The sequence below is a fragment of the Galeopterus variegatus genome, unplaced genomic scaffold (assembly GCF_000696425.1).
Source record: "Galeopterus variegatus unplaced genomic scaffold, G_variegatus-3.0.2 Scaffold580, whole genome shotgun sequence".
Lineage (NCBI taxonomy): Eukaryota > Metazoa > Chordata > Mammalia > Dermoptera > Cynocephalidae > Galeopterus > Galeopterus variegatus.
Window position 1 is genome coordinate 270,681 of NW_007726691.1, and position 18,019 is coordinate 288,699.

The 18,019-nt window shown below is 35.1% G+C and overlaps 1 protein-coding gene across 4 annotated transcripts in view; it reads left to right on the top strand.

Annotated features, from left to right (window-relative positions):
- ARHGEF12 (Rho guanine nucleotide exchange factor (GEF) 12) overlaps nt 1–18,019 on the top strand; it is a 147,035-nt gene that overhangs the window by 65,066 nt on the left and 63,950 nt on the right. For 2 of the 4 annotated variants that reach the window (XM_008570202.1, XM_008570203.1), the window contains exons 2-4: nt 5,694–5,717; nt 6,875–6,960; nt 8,558–8,614. In XM_008570202.1, coding sequence (XP_008568424.1) covers nt 5,694–5,717; nt 6,875–6,960; nt 8,558–8,614 — 167 coding nt within the window. The remainder of the gene's footprint in view (nt 1–5,693; nt 5,718–6,874; nt 6,961–8,557; nt 8,615–18,019) is intronic. The other 2 variants (XM_008570204.1, XM_008570205.1) reach the window with 1 other exon arrangement.

Here is an 18,019-nt window from a genome sequence, read left to right on the forward strand (position 1 = left end):
AAAAAAAAAAAAAAAAAAAAAAAAAAAAAAAAAAATCACTAACCCTACTTGCCAGGAAAATTGAAAGTTTAAGTTGTAACCTTATATTCTTCCTTACTTTGTAGCATCTGGGAAGTTTGTTAACTTGATATTGATGTTAATTTTATATAATATAACTTGGTGAGTTAAACCTGTGGTTTCGTCTTGGACTTTGAATTATGCATTTCTATGCATTTTACAGAGCTAAAATCTATTTGAATATTACTGTCTTTAAGTTTATTTTTTCTTTTCTATTTAATTTGAATTCATGCCACTAATGTTCAGATTTTATTTTTGTTTTTCCTAATAGCTAATAATAATTAAGTGGTTACTATTTGCTAGGCAGTGCTTCTCATTTTCTAATTGAATCCTCAAAAAAAATTTGTGAGGTAGTTACTAGTATTATCTCTGTTTTACAGATGCCACCTAGAGAGGTTAACCAACTAGCCCGAGTTCAAGCACCTATTAAATTGTGAAACTTGAATATGAGCTCAATTATGTATATTTTTTGAGGAATATACTCTTTGAGGAGTATGCTGCCCCCAAGACCTTGAAATTACATGAAACTTTCACTGACTACTATAAGAATTAATAATACTATTCCCACCCCATTCTGCCCATTTCTGATTCGGAACAGTATATTTTCTGCACTGATGTTTATCATCATTTCATGAGAGTTGAGCCTTAGAATTATATTAATTATTAACTAATTCGCAGAGTTCTTTGTCTAGTAACTCTCCACACAGGAGTGGATTCCAATAAAGTGGTGCTGTATTTCATTGATTCCAAGATGCAGGGTCCTGCTCCCCACCTCACCTTTTAACATCACTAAAATCAGGATGTATTTTCTTTTTTTTTTTTGTCCTTTTTGCAACCGGCCGCACCGCGCTCAGCCAGGGAGCGCATTGCACCGGCCATCCCTATATAGGATCTCCCAAGTGCACCACGGGCTCGGCCCAGGATGTATTTTCTAAAGGAATTCTTGATAATTCCTTAGTAGCTAACATTGTTTGACTGCTAATAAAATCTTACCACTGTCCAATGTAGGTAAAATTTTTTTAACCTCCTTCTCTTCATTTTGATCATCCCTTATTAAGAAGAACCATCTAGAGCCCCAAATTTTCTACCATAACTAAACCCAGGGGAAAAAACCTAATACTTTGGAGGAGAGAGAGAAGGGTAGGAATTAAGATTTGAATGTGATATCCCCATTTCTTCTTACATGGTTTCAGAACATTTCTCACTGGAGTAGTGTCAAAAGGCTAGCTCTTTTCTCACTAAAATCAATAAAAGAAAAATATGGTTTCTGGTAGACTATTTATTATAAGCAAATATGTGACAACACAAAACCTTTGTGGTTTTTTGCCTTCTTTTTTTAAAATACAGAAGAAATTCTGTTTAATAATCTTAAAGGGATATCCTGGTTATAAAATCATGTGTGTGTGTGTGTGTGTGTGTGTGTGTTAGAATAGTTAAAAACCTGGCTAAAATGGAAGTCTTATTCTAGTATACATTATTTATTGGGTTAGAGTTATTTAATTACCAAATCACATTTCCCTCTATACTGTAATAACATATTGGGAGGGATGTGTGAAAATGCAAAATTTGAGGAGGCCTCTAAATACTGTTACCTAGGGCTTTAGAGCTAAGAGGTAGCAAAGAAAAAGGCATTCTGAGTCTAGTGAATAAGTTTATTCTCAGTCTAGTGAATAAATGTATTCTGAACGTTTAAGGCCATGGGTTAGGATTTCTGGGATACAGCTATGCTTAGTATAGGAAATCCAAAGTAAAGGCATCTAGTCACCTTATCCCAGTAATCCAAATTCCTAATAACGGGCCGGTGCGGTGGCGCACTGCTACAGTGTGCCGCTTGGGGGTGTGGCGGCGCTCCCGCCGAGGGTTCGGATCCCACATGCAGACCGGTTCCCGCTCACTGGCTGAGCAAGGTGCGGGTGCGGCACTGAGGGTTGCGATCCCGTTGCTGGTCACGAAAAAAGACAAAAAAAAAAAAAATTCCTAATAACCCTTTCCTTTTATTCATTATAGTTCTTCATACTGGTACTTTGATTTGTTTGATATCTAGAAAAATACACAGTGACACATATAAATAAATACAAAGAGATTCATTATTGGCTAACTGTCGAAATTATCAATATGATATTTTCAAAAGCCAGACAGAGTTTCATTAGGCACCTCTAACATTATGTCAGCATTCAAATACACTTTATGTAAATATATCTTAACAAAAGGAAATTGCATTATTTAATGATTAGACTACGCAGTGGACATGGACTTGAAAATACAGGATTTTGTTCACTGGAGTTTGTTTCGTTAGCCTAATATTGAACTGATTTGTTGCTTAGAACATAGCTGTGTTTTAGCTTTTAGACCTGTCTTTCTACAGCATTTGGTATAATTGATTATCTCTTCTTCCTTGGCCCCTTAGGATAGCCCTTTCTCTTTTCTGACTCATCAACTCTCTCTACTTCATTGGCTCTTGCCTCCCATCTCAATCATCCAGATGCTAGTTTTTCCCAAGATTTGATCCTTGCCATTTTCTCTTCTTTACTTGCTGTTTTACATTTCAATGATCACCAGTAGGTTGATGGCTCAAATCTACAACTCTAGCCCCAAGCTTTGGGGTTCTGACTTTTCTATTTTCAGCTCTCTCATTACATCTTTATCTCAATATTCAGCAGATGGTAAGGATTTTACAAAACTATGGGATCGTGATGGTGATTTTCCTAGCTGAAGCAGAAGGAACCAATAAAATAGCCAGAAAGGTTCTTGACGTTGTTACTTATGTAAAATGCATATATATAAAATATACATATACATATAGATGTGTGTCACACATGTGTGCACACATATTTGTTTTAGCAGGTACTTTAAAGTGAAATTCACTGATGAGAGAAAAAAATATGATTTAAAAATTTTTATTTGAGAAGTACTTTATATATACTTTGTGAATGTAGTAAGTGGGTTATGATAAACAAGTTGTACTGTGGGGTGATCCTTGTTATTCCTCTTCTCATTCCATTTTTGTCCTGATATTTCTCCTCCTTTTCCATTCTCTTGTAAGAGAAAATAGCTCAGGAAACTGGCTTACAGTCAGTAGTCTGGGAACTTCCGGGATTCTTTACCAGAATCCCCTTGCATCTTGCAGTCCCTGACGCAAGCAGCATTGTTTTAGGGTAAGAATTTTTATAATGGTTGTGAGGCAGAGTAGCTAAGGTTGGTAACTCCAGGTGCTATCCTCTGCAGACACTCAGGAATCCTTTGCTGCCAACTTTTGTATTCATCTGTAAGTTTAAAAACATATTCCCATTCCCTCCTACTCCCACCTTAACAAGTATGGACAGACTACTTAGGGATACCCTATTTCTGAAGATGGGGTAGGTAGTCTTTTGAAATCAGTATGTTTTGGAGAGGAGTGACCTCTTGTCCCAGACCCCCTTTCTTTGTCATCACTAACTTTGTTGTGAACTAACATGCCATCACTTATTCGGGAAGTTTTTAGATTGTTTTTCTGTGGATAAATTCTGATTATAATAGGAGTTAAAGGAATTTTAATTGTGTTTTAGAGTTTTTTTTAAACTAAACTACCACCATGCTAACTAAATAACATATAGTCATTCAAGTATCATTATTTTATCTTTATTTCTTCCTGTCTTTACTAATAGCCTTTTTTAAAACCCCAGTTTTACAGATGATCCTAATAAAGCACTGTTCTTATTACCTAGACTAAATAATCTTTACATAAAATGCCATAAGTTGAAATAATCTAAAAAGGACAGAAATCAAAAGAATGGGAGGATATTTGAGACCATTCTTTTAGACTTAGGTTTAGCATTTATCTATAGCATCAAACTCTTATCAGGAAGCTTTCAGTAATAATTTCTTTAAAAAAAGAAAGACAGCCAGGAGGAAATGCTGTAGTTCTTTCAGCTTACAGAATCCCCAGAAAAATGAAACAGAAAAAAAGTACCCTTTGTTTTCTATTTTTGGAACATATTTTTAATAATTGATACTACTCCAGTGGTAATTTTTTCTAGAGTTCTGTTCTTAAACTAATACAGTAGTCCTCCCGTTATCCTCAGGGAGTACATCCCAAGACCCTCAGTGGATGCCTGAAACTGAGGATAGTACCAAACTCTATATACTGTATGTTATGTTTTCTCAATTTGATGACCAGGACAGCTACAGAGTGACTAATAGGCAGGTAGAATATACATTGTGGATATGCTGGACAAAGGGATGATTCATGTCCTGGGCCAGGACAGAGTAGGACAACTTGAAATTTCATCATGCTACACAGAACAGCATGCAATTTAAAGCTTATGAATTGTTTATTTCTGGACTTTTCCATTTAATATCTTTGGCCAGGTCATTGAGCACCAGTAACTGACCATGGAAAGCAAAATTATATAAGGGGAGACTACTGTAATTGAGGATCATGATTTGATCTTAATCAAAGGGTAGACACAGATCAATAGTGTAGCAATCAGACCAGGTATTTTGGGAAGTGGGGAGAAGTGATGGGCAAGAAGGAACTTTCTGTGCTAGGAAAACAAAGTATAATGTTTTAAAGGTAAGGGCCGGCCCCGTGGCGCACTCGGGAGAGTGTGGCGCTAGGAGCGCAGCGACGCTCCCGCCGTGGGTTCGGATCCTATATAGGACTGGCCAGTGTGCTCACTGGCTGAGCGCAGAGCGGGTGACACCACACCAAGGGTTGCGATGCCCTTATTGGTCACGAAAAAGACAAAATAATAATAATAATGTTTTAAAGGTAAAATATTTATTTTGCTTTGATTTTAAAATGAAATAACTAGAGGCTGGCCTGGTGGCGCACTGCTACAGTGCGCCGCTTGGGAGCGCGGTGGCGCTCCCACCGAGGGTTCGGATCCCACATACAGACCGGCCGCTCACTGGCTGAGCGAGGTGTGGGCGCAACACCGAGGGTTGCGATCCCGTTGCCGGTCCCAGTCCGGTACGGGTGCGACACTGAGAGTTGCGATCCGTTGCCAGACACGAAAAAAGACAAAAAGCCGGCCGCTCACTGGCTGAGCGAGGTGTGGGCGCAACACCGAGGGTTGCGATCCCGTTGCCGGTCCCGGTCCGGTATGGGCGCGACACTGAGGGTTGCGATCCGTTGCCGGTCACGAAAAAAGACAAAAAGGAAAAAAAAAAATGAAATAACTAGAGTTTTTTTTTAACATTAAGAAAGATAATACATGTGAAGAGTTTAGGATAGTGCTTAGCATCTAGTAAGCTCTCAATACATTTAGCAGTTGCTATTATTATTAGAATTTTTAAAAAGAGGAGCCTTACTTGGGGACAGCTGATGGTAAATGCATCTGCAGTTTAAGATTTAACAAAGTAGTTAAGCTATTTGAAAATGGTATCCATCTTCTTACTCCTTCTGATTGTTGAATCTTGCTTTGGGAAAGTTAGCATAATATTTATTTGTTTGTTTGTTTGTGACTGGCCTATATGGGGAACCAAACCCATGATCTTGGTATTATATGGCTGTGCTCTAACCAACTGAGCTAAATTGCCAGCCAGCATAAGATTTAAATCCCTTATTCTGGTTCAGTAGAATGAATAACTGTAATAACAGAATCTTACAAGTGAAATAACTACATCTATTTTTTTTTTTTTTTACTTTGTTTCAGGTTTCCCCTCAAAAAACCTATAAGGTAAGTTGCTCAGTTGCACTTCATACCAAATATTAGGTTAAATTTTAAGTAGAAGCATTCCTTTGAAATTATGGTGAATTTTTGTGGTTTTTGAGAATGTGGATTTAAAATTGCAAAATGTTTTACAAATTTAAAATATAACAGGTGTTACATATTTTGTCTGGAAGATGACATTGTTTTGATAATATTCCCAATGTTTTTAATGTAAGCATTTTAAAAGTTTGTTCAAATTGATATTTAAGGTCACTCCCTATGAAGAGATTTAATTTTAAAATCCATTTGTGATTGTTTTAAATTGTGAGTAGCTTGGAGGATAAAAATGGATTGCTCGTTTTTGATGTTTTATTATTTATGTGACTGTAACTGCCTTTTGTTAATGAACTTTGGCACTCATTTAGTCTTAATTACTTTATGACAGTAAAAAAAAAATCCAAAATATTCAAATATATTTGTGCCTATATCCATATATATGTATTTACTCATTTCCAGGGATTCTGTGCCTCTTCCTCAGTATTTGTGCTTCAACGTTTCTTCTCTCTCTGTCCTTAATTATCATAAATATTATTTAAAACGTAGGTAGTATGTCATTCCTAATTATTATAGTACTTTTATCATTTTTAGTGACAGCATAGTCCAGGGTACCAATGCTGACCTTAGCATTTCAATGTATTAGTAGTGTGTATATCATAGTTATGGTCTTATTTGTTACCCAGTCATCTGATCAATCTAGTTGGCTAGGCCATAGAAAAAATAATAATTGTAGTGTCATCTGGGCCTGAAGTGGTTGGCTAAGACTTCTGTGACCATTGTATATGTGCGGTTGGAGAATATGTTTAATTCCTTTTAGGCACAGTTTTCTTGTCTGTTAAATGGAAATATTAATGATTGACCTATGAAAACCACTAAAAAAATGTAAGCAGCTATTTCTAACAATAAAATGGATTTTAACACAGAATACTGTTTTTATTATTTTAAGCACTTTTTATAACCAAATAAACTGTGTATATTACATGTAACACAGACTGAGTTTTTAAACTTATTTGGTAAACTGATTTCTTGGTTTCTCTTTGTAAGACACACTTCTGGGATTTTCAAAATAAGTTTTTATTCTAATGATTTTCTTATAGTAAACATGTGATTGCTTTGATTTAATGTAGGCATGGGAGTATCTTGAACCGAGAGTCACCAACCGATAAGAAGCAGAAAGTTGAACGCAGTACATCACATGATTTTGACCCCACAGGTAAAGCACTTTTTGTTCTTCTAAAGAATATTGAGAGTAGTGAAGTTCAGAATAACATAAGTTCAGCTTGAACTACCTGAACCACTCTAGAGTAGTTGTTTGATCTGTTTTAGGACTCTCCCTCCCCTCCAATTATATAATGTAAAGCCTTTGTGTTCAGCGGGAATGCAAGCATTGTTAACTTTCAGCACTATAGATTTCATTATAGAAGTATCATTGTGATGTGTGTGAGTGTGTTGTTATATTTAAAAATAATGATAATAGAAATAGTTATATCATAATTGGAGATTTTGGTCAGACCGATGGTTTAGTGTTAAGATAAATCATGGTATGAGTGGTATACTATGTCATAAAATCAAGGCTATAACAACTACAAACTTCTGTGGTCATTTAAAAATTCAGTTGTGATCATGGTGAATTGAAATATTAGATAAAATGTAACTTAAAAAATTAATGATTGTCTCATTTTAGAGTGAGCAAAAGAATAGAAATCCCTTTTTCTTCAGTCAGAAAGTATTCTGAATTCAGCTGTCATTCAACCTAAGTAGTGTTGATCTTTCCTAGAGTTTTGATGTTAGCGGACTCTTCTCTTGTAAAATATAGGCTTTTCCTTTTGCTTTCTTCTTGTAAACTCACTCACTACTTAATTTATAGAAATTGCTTGATAATTTTGCTTTTGTCATTTGAAACTGATATATATTCTTTGTGCACATACTATTTTATTTAGTTGTATATCCTTGTGACAAAAGATAAAGTAAATGCTGCAAATTCAGATAAATAAATATGCTGTACCTATTTTTAGATATATTTATTTAGAAATATACATCAAAATATTTAATAGAGAGTAATATGTTTTATGTATCTAATTAAAATGTTTCCTACTTTTAGTATAAATTGTTCTTTTATTTTGAAAAAATATTATGAATATTACCCAGAAGGGATAACTGGGAAGTGAATAGCTAATAATTTACCTGCATCTTGGGTAGTAGATAAAATGAAATTTCATTCATCAATTTAGGAGGCTTTGGTGTGGGAGTATGTAATATGTTACTTATGGATCTCCATGAAGAGAGAATTCTCTATTTCTGACACCTAATTTTGAAGTCATAGGACTCAGAAGCTTTTATTTATATGATTAGTTATTGTCTTGCTAATAAGGGTCACAAATTTCTGCCCTATGTTTATAAAAATATTACAGTCTTATTAGATTTATTCTGTATTGTTCATCTGTGATGTGCCCATCTTCAAAGACATATTTAGCAAAGTGTTATGCAGTACTTCATAATGAGATTATTACAGATTTTAGTGCTTTTGTCATCTCTACAATTATCAGATGATATATTTTATAGACTACTCATGTGTTGTTTTGTTTGAATGTATTTTTATTGCACTGCCATTTCTTCAATAAATCTTTAAAATATGTCATTACCTGTGCTGTTCGTGACTATTCTAAGTGCTATCATCTGTGATGTTCATACTTTGTGTTTGCACGATTTAACTTGATCATGATTCATTCTTTTTTCCCCCATGAATATTTCGCCTTACATTGGTCTCCATATTTTCTATATCTCTCTCCTTTTCTCCCGCTCTTGTGCAGATAGCTCCTCCAAGAAGACAAAGTCTAGTTCAGAGGAGAGTAGATCCGAGATATATGGTAAGCTAATGTAGCTAATTCAGCCTTGCACCTTTGGAGCTTGCTTCATGCTATTTCTTTCTTTTCTTTCTTTTCTTTTTTTTTTTAAGTAACCACAGCTTGTCTTGTGTCTGTTCTGCATGGCGTGATCTGCTGCCTGGAAATGGAGCCTGGGGTTTTAATGTGGCTGTGATGTGGAAGCTTAAGGTTGCTAGAAACTAACATTGTAGATTAAGAACAGGCCACATTACCCATCTTCTCTTTCATCTTATGTTAGGAAAGTGTCTCTAATATGTTTGGGTCAGCTTCCTCCAAATAACATGGATGGGCTTTGAATTCTTGGCATCTTCTTTCTGTGTCTCATTTGCGGAGTTTGGATTGTGTAGCATTTAAGCAATTAAGTCTCTTCCTTTTAAGTATAGTAATGGTGTAATTTAGATGTCCTACAATTCTTTGGAATTTTTATTTTATTTTTTGTTTGCTTATTTTTATTTGCCTTGTCATCTGGAAAAGTCATTCTTGTATAATTTATCCACAATAGCAAAAATATGTAAATATTTTATTTTCATAGATTGAAGACTTTGTCTATGCCTTTCAGAAGTTTCCCCGAATCTTATCTGAATGGGAAAGTTTCAAAATGGTACCTTTTAAAAGCTTCCACAAGAGCAAGTTTAGCCTGAATAGTCAACATTCGCAACAGATGATTGAAATGCTAATATATCAAGACTGAGTCCTGTCTTCCAAAGATACAATAAACATGTTTGTGAAGTTTATGTGTATTTTTCCTTTTCCCTTGCAGTTTTACCTGCCCTCTTCCTTTCTTTTGGCATCTAATTAATTTTTTGACAAAAGCAAATACGAGAGAGACTGCCTGGAACCAACAGTTTTAAAATAATCTCTGAAAGACTAAGTTATTTCTTTTTAAGAAAATTCCACATTTGGCCTCAAAGGAAAATCAGGTCTTCTCTTAATAGAGCCAAAAGTCTATCAAATGGAAGTTTCCGCAGGTGCAGGTGTTTGCTGGTTTGGCATATATGAGAGGAAAAAGTATATGGAATTGCCCCTTTCTGCTTCTAAGACATTTGACAATTTACGTCTACTGGTACTTGAATCCATAATATCAAGATACTTTTTAATATTAGGAAGCCTCAGTGTTTGGTTCTAAACCAGTTAATGCTTCTATGTTAGATACATACACATAGTTCTTTGCTTGGGTTTTTATGACCAGTGATTTTTCTGTGTAGTTAAACCTTTTGCAGGTGGTTTGATAGGAAATGTATACCATGCCTTGTGGCATGTCAAGTTTATGCTTTTTCTTCCCTCCTAAGTAGTTTGGCTCCTTATAATTAAGAAATAACTTTCTTTTTTTTTTTCCTTTTTGTCTTTTTTTGTGACCGGCAACGGATCGCAACCCTCAGTGTCGCGCCCGTACCGGACCGGACCGGCAATGGGATCGCAACCCTCGGTGTTGCTCCCGCACCTCGCTCAGCCAGTGAGTGGCCGGTCTGTATGTGGGATCCGAACCCTCGGCGGGAGCACTGCTGCGCTTCCCAAGCGGCGCACTGTAGCAGTGCGCCACCAGGCCGGCCCAAGAAATAACTTTCTAATTCCTTAAGAATCTGCCTTTCTGTTGTATATGAAGAGTTTCCTATGGTTTATTCTCTCCTTAAGAACATGAACATTATCATTATAGCTCCATTCGGTTCCAGTAGCCTTTGAAATGTTGTATTCCATCTCTTTTACCATTTTCCTAGATTTGTGGTATGTATTCAGAAGTTTGCTGTTTGCTTTGGATGAGGACTAGCAATTTAGGAAACTGACTAGAAATATTATACTAATATTTTTCTTACCAGTGATAGGAATATTAACACTAGTTCAGACACGCCATTTGCTTGGTAGTAATAGAAACATTGTAAGTGGTAATTGGAAAGCAAGGTGTGGCTTCTCTGTGTGTTTGCTTTTTGAAAACCCTTGAAATACCTTTTTTTGAAGGAACCGAGCCACAAGTCCTCAAAAAGCACTCATAAGAGAGATAAGTTGATTAGAATGGAATAAACATGCTAACGCAAATCTCTTTGACATTACAAATATTTTATTACTTGTGTGAATAGACTTCTTTGGACTGTGGTGCAGTTGACATGGGTAAAAAAGATTCTCTAGGGAGTCAAGGAAAGCTTAGAAATAGTAGAATATGACTGATTAGAATCATAGCAACTGGTGATGTTCTGCTTTAGTGTACAGGCTTTTGAGATTATACATAGTGTTCTCCTGGGATAAAATTCATTAGCTTGGGCCGAGCCCTGGCGCACTCGGGAGAGTGCGGCGCTGGGAGTGCAGCAGCGCTCCCACCGCGGGTTCAGATCCTATATAGGGATGACCGGTGTGCTCACAGCACTCACTGGCTGAGCGCGGTGCTGCCGGTCTCAAAAAGGACAAAAAAAAAAAATTCATTAGCTAGGTACTTAACACAAATAAGTTTAAAATAAATCATTTGTAAATATTTCTTTCTTAGTCATTTTTGGAGATAATCTGTAAGACTGATTTACTTCGTTCATTTTAAAAGGAAACCAAGTGTTTGTTTTGTATTGATGTCTTTTGTTAATTTTCTGTCCAGGGCAGTAAGTCAATATTTATTCTGTTTTCCCTTATTTTTTTCCCTCTGTACCTTTTGGAGTCTATTGAACATGTATGGATGTGTTTTCTGATCTGCAATTTTAATGATACCTGATTTTCTGTTTTTCTTACTGATAATGTAATGGAGAACTTTTGTGTGTTACTGTGGGATATGAGAGATTCGGCAAAGGAATTTTGAGTTAGACTACGGCTTCTTCCTAACTTCTATCTTAGTACCATGAAGAGATTACTGCTGATAGTATTATGTGCAAGAAAATAAGCCATGTTTTTTTAAAGCTGTCTTAATGCGCCCAAGCAGCCATAGCAAAATACCATAGACTGTGTGGTTTAAACAACATAAATTTATTTTCTTACAGTTCTGGAGGTTGGAAGTCCGAGATCAGGGTGTCAGTGTTATTGGGTTCTGGTGAGCGTTCTCTTGCTGGCTTGCAGATACTGCCTTTTGCCATGTCCTCACCTGCCTTTTTCTTGGTGCATGCGCTTAGAGAGAGAGAGAGAGAGAGAGAGTGCTTGAGCCTGAGTTCTTTGGTGTCTCCTCTAATCCCGTTGTGAGGGTCCTACCCTCCTGACCTCCTCTGACCCTAATTACCCCCAAAAGAGCCCATCTCCAACTATCATCATGTTAGAGGTTGGGGCTTCAAAATATGAGTTTTGGGAGAATACATTTAATTCATAACAAAAATGAACTATACTTACTTGAAATTTCCTGGTTTGAATATTTCAGAGTGTATTTTTAAGAAATACATATCATTTTCTTATTCAGGCTTCTCATATCTTTAAAAAGAAAAGTTCTTAGGCTGATTTTTGCTCCTACCAAGTTGTTATTGTCTCTTTTCATCTTCAACCTTGCAAGGAGCATTCTACATGAACCATTCACTTCTTAACCTCTTATAATCTCACATCTGAACTCATAGTATCCTACTTGAAAATCTGCTAACTTTTTCTCACTTCTCACCTTCTCTCTGAACCATTTAGCAATGCTGATGTCCTCTCTGTAATATTACATTCAACCTGGTTCTTTTCTCCTTGTGATTTTGTCTCTGTTTACTTGATTGCTTTTTCCCTCTTGTCTTATTCATGTAGATGTTACCCAAGTTTCTGCCCCTGATCTTTCTTCTAGTCTCCAGTCTCACATTTTCAACTGTTTGCTGGATATTTTCACTCTGTTTCTTAAATTCAGAATGACCAAACTGGAGTTCATCATTATTTACTACAGGTAGAAATCAGTCTTCCTCTAGATTTCCCTAATTTTAGTGGCATTGCTATTTTTCCATTCACCCAGTCTTATTTCCTTAAAGTCATCTTTGACTTCTCCATTTCCTTTGTCCTCTATTGTCAACTGTTTGCCAGGTCCCCTTGATTCTACAATCACAGTATTTTTCATCCTTCACTCTTTGGTTTCATCCCCACTGCCGTGTTCAGTTTTCCATCATTTTATTAGACTACTTTAATAGATTCACAACTTTCTTTCACATGAGTTTCACATTGATTCACTTCCTTTTCTCCACTGTACTATATTCTGCATTGACCTGTCAGATTAATATTACTAAAATAACAATTTGGTCATTCATTTGCTAGGAAAGTACAGGTAGTTATTAAGATATGCCATAATTTGTTTCCAACTTATCATTCTACTTTAGTCTACTACTATTCACCTAAAGGTACCAGACTCTCCTCCAAATTTTCATTTCCCAAATATATCTTGTTATTCTTCCTTTGCTTATGCCATTCCTGTTGTCTTGAATGGTTTATCTCCTGTAACTTAGAATCCTACCCATCCTTCAAGGCTCCGTTCAAATACTGCCTCTTTCACAGGGCTTTCCTCGATTTGCGCAGTTGCTTTTGTTGTTTTTGAACTTCAACATCCTGCTTTGTATCTAGTTATTTGTATTTATATTCATCTTTGCATTTCCCATAATGTCTGACACATTTGAGGCGCTTGTTAAGTGAGTTGAATGAACGATTGTTGAGATTGAGATGAAGATTTTTAGTAGAGAAAATTAATGGAATAAGATTTTGACTAATCTTAATTGAATCTTTCTGAAAAATTACTTTTTCCTTTCTGAATAACTTGAAGGTAGGAGAGAAGGTAACTTAGAAAACAGACTTGTTTCTGGTAGTGGTCTAAAAGAATGAAATCAGCATAATTGGAACTTAAGACTCCTCTTGCTGGCTGCATCGCACATTTAAGAATCAAGAAGCTTCTTAATCAAAGGATTATCTGAGGTCTTACTCATAAAACATGTATGTCTGGCAGCAGTTTAAAAATGAGCTGTTTTTATGAGGTTGCACATGGTCTTTCTCCACACCCTTCCCTGAAGCTAATTCTTAAGAGGTGAGACTTAGAGAAGTTTGGTCATGTAATAAAATAAAAGGTGAAGAAAGACTAATGTGCTTTCACTAAAGTAAATGTGGTATGAAAGGTTTAGCATGTTGCCTTACATGTGTAACACTCCATTTTCATTAATTTACTATCTGGAACTATAGTGGTGGCCTTTTTTCAGGAATATATTATAGTGATACTTGAAAGTAGAATACCTTTTTATTGCCTCCTTCCCTCCCCTTCCAAAGCATTACAAAAACGTAATTTTTTTTCACTTTCAAAATACGATCAATGGTAATTATCTATCGAGTAAGAAGAAATGTTTTTATGTTGGTTTCAAATAGCACATTGTTAGAAAAAAAATATGTCCTTTGTTATGAAGGGAAAGTGAAATTTAGGAAAGGACAGTATGTACATAAATTTGATAGAACATCTGCAGTGATGAAATGAAACATGATAATCATTTATCAGCTTCCAGGGGAAATATGATCCTTAAAAGGCAGGAAATAAAGAAAAATTTTTTTGTAACTAGAGGAGTTATTTTGAGGTAGATGGGGAATCGAGTTATTTTAGTTGGAATTTTGCCAGGGCAGGAAGTTAATTAGTGTTTTTATAAAAGTATTTTCTCTACTTTGCAGAATCTTCAGAGGTATGATTTTCTTTTTATTAAAAGTGATTATGATTTATTTAAGATTACTAAAATAAATTTACATTAATTTAGTAACTATTCATTGAGCACCTCTTATATGCCAGGCACTTTGCTAAGGGATAGGGGTACGAAGATAATAGGAGGCCTTACATGCTTTCTAGACACTTACAGTCTAGCACAAAAGAGAGAATAGCAATACAGTTTGATAAATGCAATAATAGTGATATGCACTTGTTTACCAGTGCTCCACATGCACTAAAAAAAAGCTGTGGAAAAAATTTCATACGGCACCAAGAACAATAAGAATGAAGAAGTATTACTAAGACTAAGTTTCAAAGAAGTTTAAGCCTTATCTTTATCTTATTTGTTGAGCGTTCTCTTTTCTTTTCTCTGTAGGAAGTGCTGGGATATAGCTTATATCAAAGTGATTATGTGACCTCATAAAACTCATATTCAGAAATATACTCATTTGTATGGTAATTATGATTAATAATCTTTATACCAGGCAATACGAGAGAATAAAACCATGGACCGTATGTGTTGTAAAAACAGAAAAAGTAAAAGTGATGAAAGCTTTTTTCTAAAAATTAATGAAATTTGAAAATGGCTATTTTGGAGTTAAGTGTTCGCTTTTATCTTTCCCTTCTTTTGTATAGGGCCTATTATCTATTACCATACTCTGATTCTCAGACATTGTCATTCTTTCTCTATTTGTTTCAATATTGTCTTTCCTTGCCAAGATTTTAAGTTTTTTGAGAGCAGAGTCTCCTAGCAGTTTTGTATTCTTCATAATATCTGCAGACTTCAGCGTTAAATCAACTGCAGTACATAGATGCTCAATACAAATTTGCTTAAAAAAAAAAGTAGTAAGGCTTTTTTAGTCAAAAAAGACATTTCAAAGATATGATAATTTAGCCAGTATTGGTGATTTCACTGTAACAAGGGTGGAGTTTATTCCTTTAGTGGGTTAAACAGCTTCTGGTCTTCAGCAGAACATTTCTCTAAAAAGAAGGAAAAACATTTTATTTGATTTTGAATGGGAGAAAACATAGTAGATTTGAGCATTTGAGAGACTCGATTTCCGAATTTTGAATGGTAGAATGGCTTAGTTTTTAGTTAATTATGACCGGAAATCTAAATTTATGCAGACAGCACATATTGACAGGACAAAATAGTGTTGTCAATTTGAATTCCATAGATTCAGAATTGGCTGAACATATAAGGTATGTTTTCTTTTTTTACTGTCTAGTAATTCTTACATGTTAGAGTATATCAGAGTCTCAGATTAGCAGGTAGACATAGAATAATAAAGATGGACAATACTGTGGAATTGAGGAGGAGAGAAAGATGAGTGGGATGTGTGCATAGCTCTTTTTTTCTTTTCCTCTTTATTCTTTGTTCTTCATCTTCTCCTTTTGGTATAGAATTAAAAGGGAAGATTATCAGGCTGAAACTGTTATGAGTTGGAGGAAACAAGTTTGCAATATTCTGAGGTAATCCTAATGCATTTACTCATTCCCTTAGCAGTCTGTTAGGACCCTGGACCCTAGGCATATTTGTAAAAGTGACTATGTGTGTTGGTATTTTTTTGAATCTCAACACTTCCCTTTCTGAGCTTCCATCTATCTCTAGACTCCTCTACTTTTCTAAGTTTCCTTAATTTATTAGCAATTTTTAAAAATTTCCTTCTGTACCAGAACACATGCTAGCTTCTGAGAGAAGATTGTAAACAAGATATAGCCCCTACCCCTACCCCCGTACCCTTGAAGCATGTAGTCTAATGAGGGAATAAAAACAAATAGAAATCAATGTGAGTGATAATGATGTGATAGGAGTAAACAGAGGGTACAGTGGGTGTCCACAGGAAGATCACCTAACCCTAGTCTGGATATTTAGGGAAAGCTTATAAGAGGATGTCATTTGTTTCTTGAGGACTTCTTCCTGTCTCTCATCTTCTAAAGCTATCTATAACAAGAAGCCCTGCTGCTTAAAATTTCCCTCTTTTTCTTCCCCCTCCAAAACTAATTTCTTTGTCTGTTAAAACAAAACTTAGACAAAGATGTAAATGGGGATTGATCCTCTTAGGGATCATTTGCATTAATGACAGGAATTTATTAACATGAAAGTATGTAATTGATTTTTACTGATGGCACGGATTGATGAGAATACTTCTGAGCAAGAAAATTCAAGGGCAACCTACTCCCGGTCATAATAAAATAATATTTAACATTTGTGAATCTTTAATATTTGTCAGGCATTAAACTAAATACTTTGTATACATCATATTCAAGTCAAATATGCAAACATAGCAAACTCTTTAACGCCAACTATCCTTTTCCCTTATCTTTAACAAGCACCCTCTTTTCTACAGGCATCTGAAAAAAAGTCTGCTTAAGAAGCACAGTGGCTTAGCACAGCAACCACCAATATTAGAAACCTTTAATTAATTGATTTTCAGCTCTTGAAAGGTGGGGTGAGAGGACTGGGAAGTATTGATAAAGTATGAAAAAATATATATTCAGTGTTATAATTGCCTTGATTTTTATTTTAAAGTCACAACATCTATTTTGAAATTTCAGATAAATGTAAGGGAGGTAATGAGATATTTATGTTTCCAAAAGTGAGCCTGAATTTTCAAAGATTCCTGTAAAACTCTGTTCTTATTCTATTTTGAGGTTCTCTGATTCTATTTTATTATGTACTAGAAATTTATAAAGAATGATTTTTTACTTGGTTTTTATGTATTTATCCCCATCCTATTTATAGTTTTCCTAATTACTTGAAGGAAGCAATAATGAACAGATGAAAAAGGTTGAATTCTGATGTGTTGTCTCTCTTCTGCCCCCATTACAATTTACTCTTTTGTGGGAGAGATGAATTTGTGAATTCAAATACTGTTCAGTATTTAGTAATCTCTAGAATTAAGGGGTAATACATTTATAATGTTGAAAATCAATTTTATTGAGGTAAAATTTACATAAAATAGGAAGCACTCATTTTAAGTGTACAGTTTGATGAGTTTTGACAAATGAATGTACTCATGTAACCATTACATTAATTAAGATCCAAGACCTTTCTATCATCTCACAAAGTTCCTTCACTTCTCTTTGCAGTCTTTCCTACCACTCTTTCTACTACTTTGTAACTATGTAATCGCTATTCTGCTTTTTGTGGCTATATTTTAGATTTTCCCATCCTACATTGGAATCACATACTATGTACTCTCTTTTGTTTCTGGCTTTCGTTTAGCATGATGTTTTTGTGATTTATCCTTGTTGTACGTACGAGTAGCCTTTTTTCTTTTCTTGCTAGGTAGTATTTATTATATGGATATATCACAATTTGTTTATCCATTTGTCTCTTGATGGACCATTTGAGTTTCCAGTTTTTAGCTCTTATGAACAAAACTGCTGTGAACATTTGTGTAGTCTTTATTTGGACATGAATTTTCATTTCTCTTAGGAGAGAAATTTCTGGGTTATATGTAAATGTATGCTTACCTTTATAAGAACTTAAACTGTTTTCCAAAGTGTTTGTGTACTCCAACTAGTAATATTATGAGAGTTCCAGTTGCTCCACATTCTTGCCGATATTTGGTATTACAAGCCTTTTTTATGTTTAGCCACTCTAATTGTTGTATAGTGATATCTTATTGTGGTTTTAATTTGCATTTTCCTGATGACTGCAGATGTTAATAAGCACCTTTGCACATGTAGCTTTGTGATGTGTTTCTTTTAATCTTTTCTCCCTTTTCAAATTTCTTCCATTATTGAACTTTAGAGTTGTTTTCTTTTTTTTTTTTTTTTTTTTTTTTTTTTTT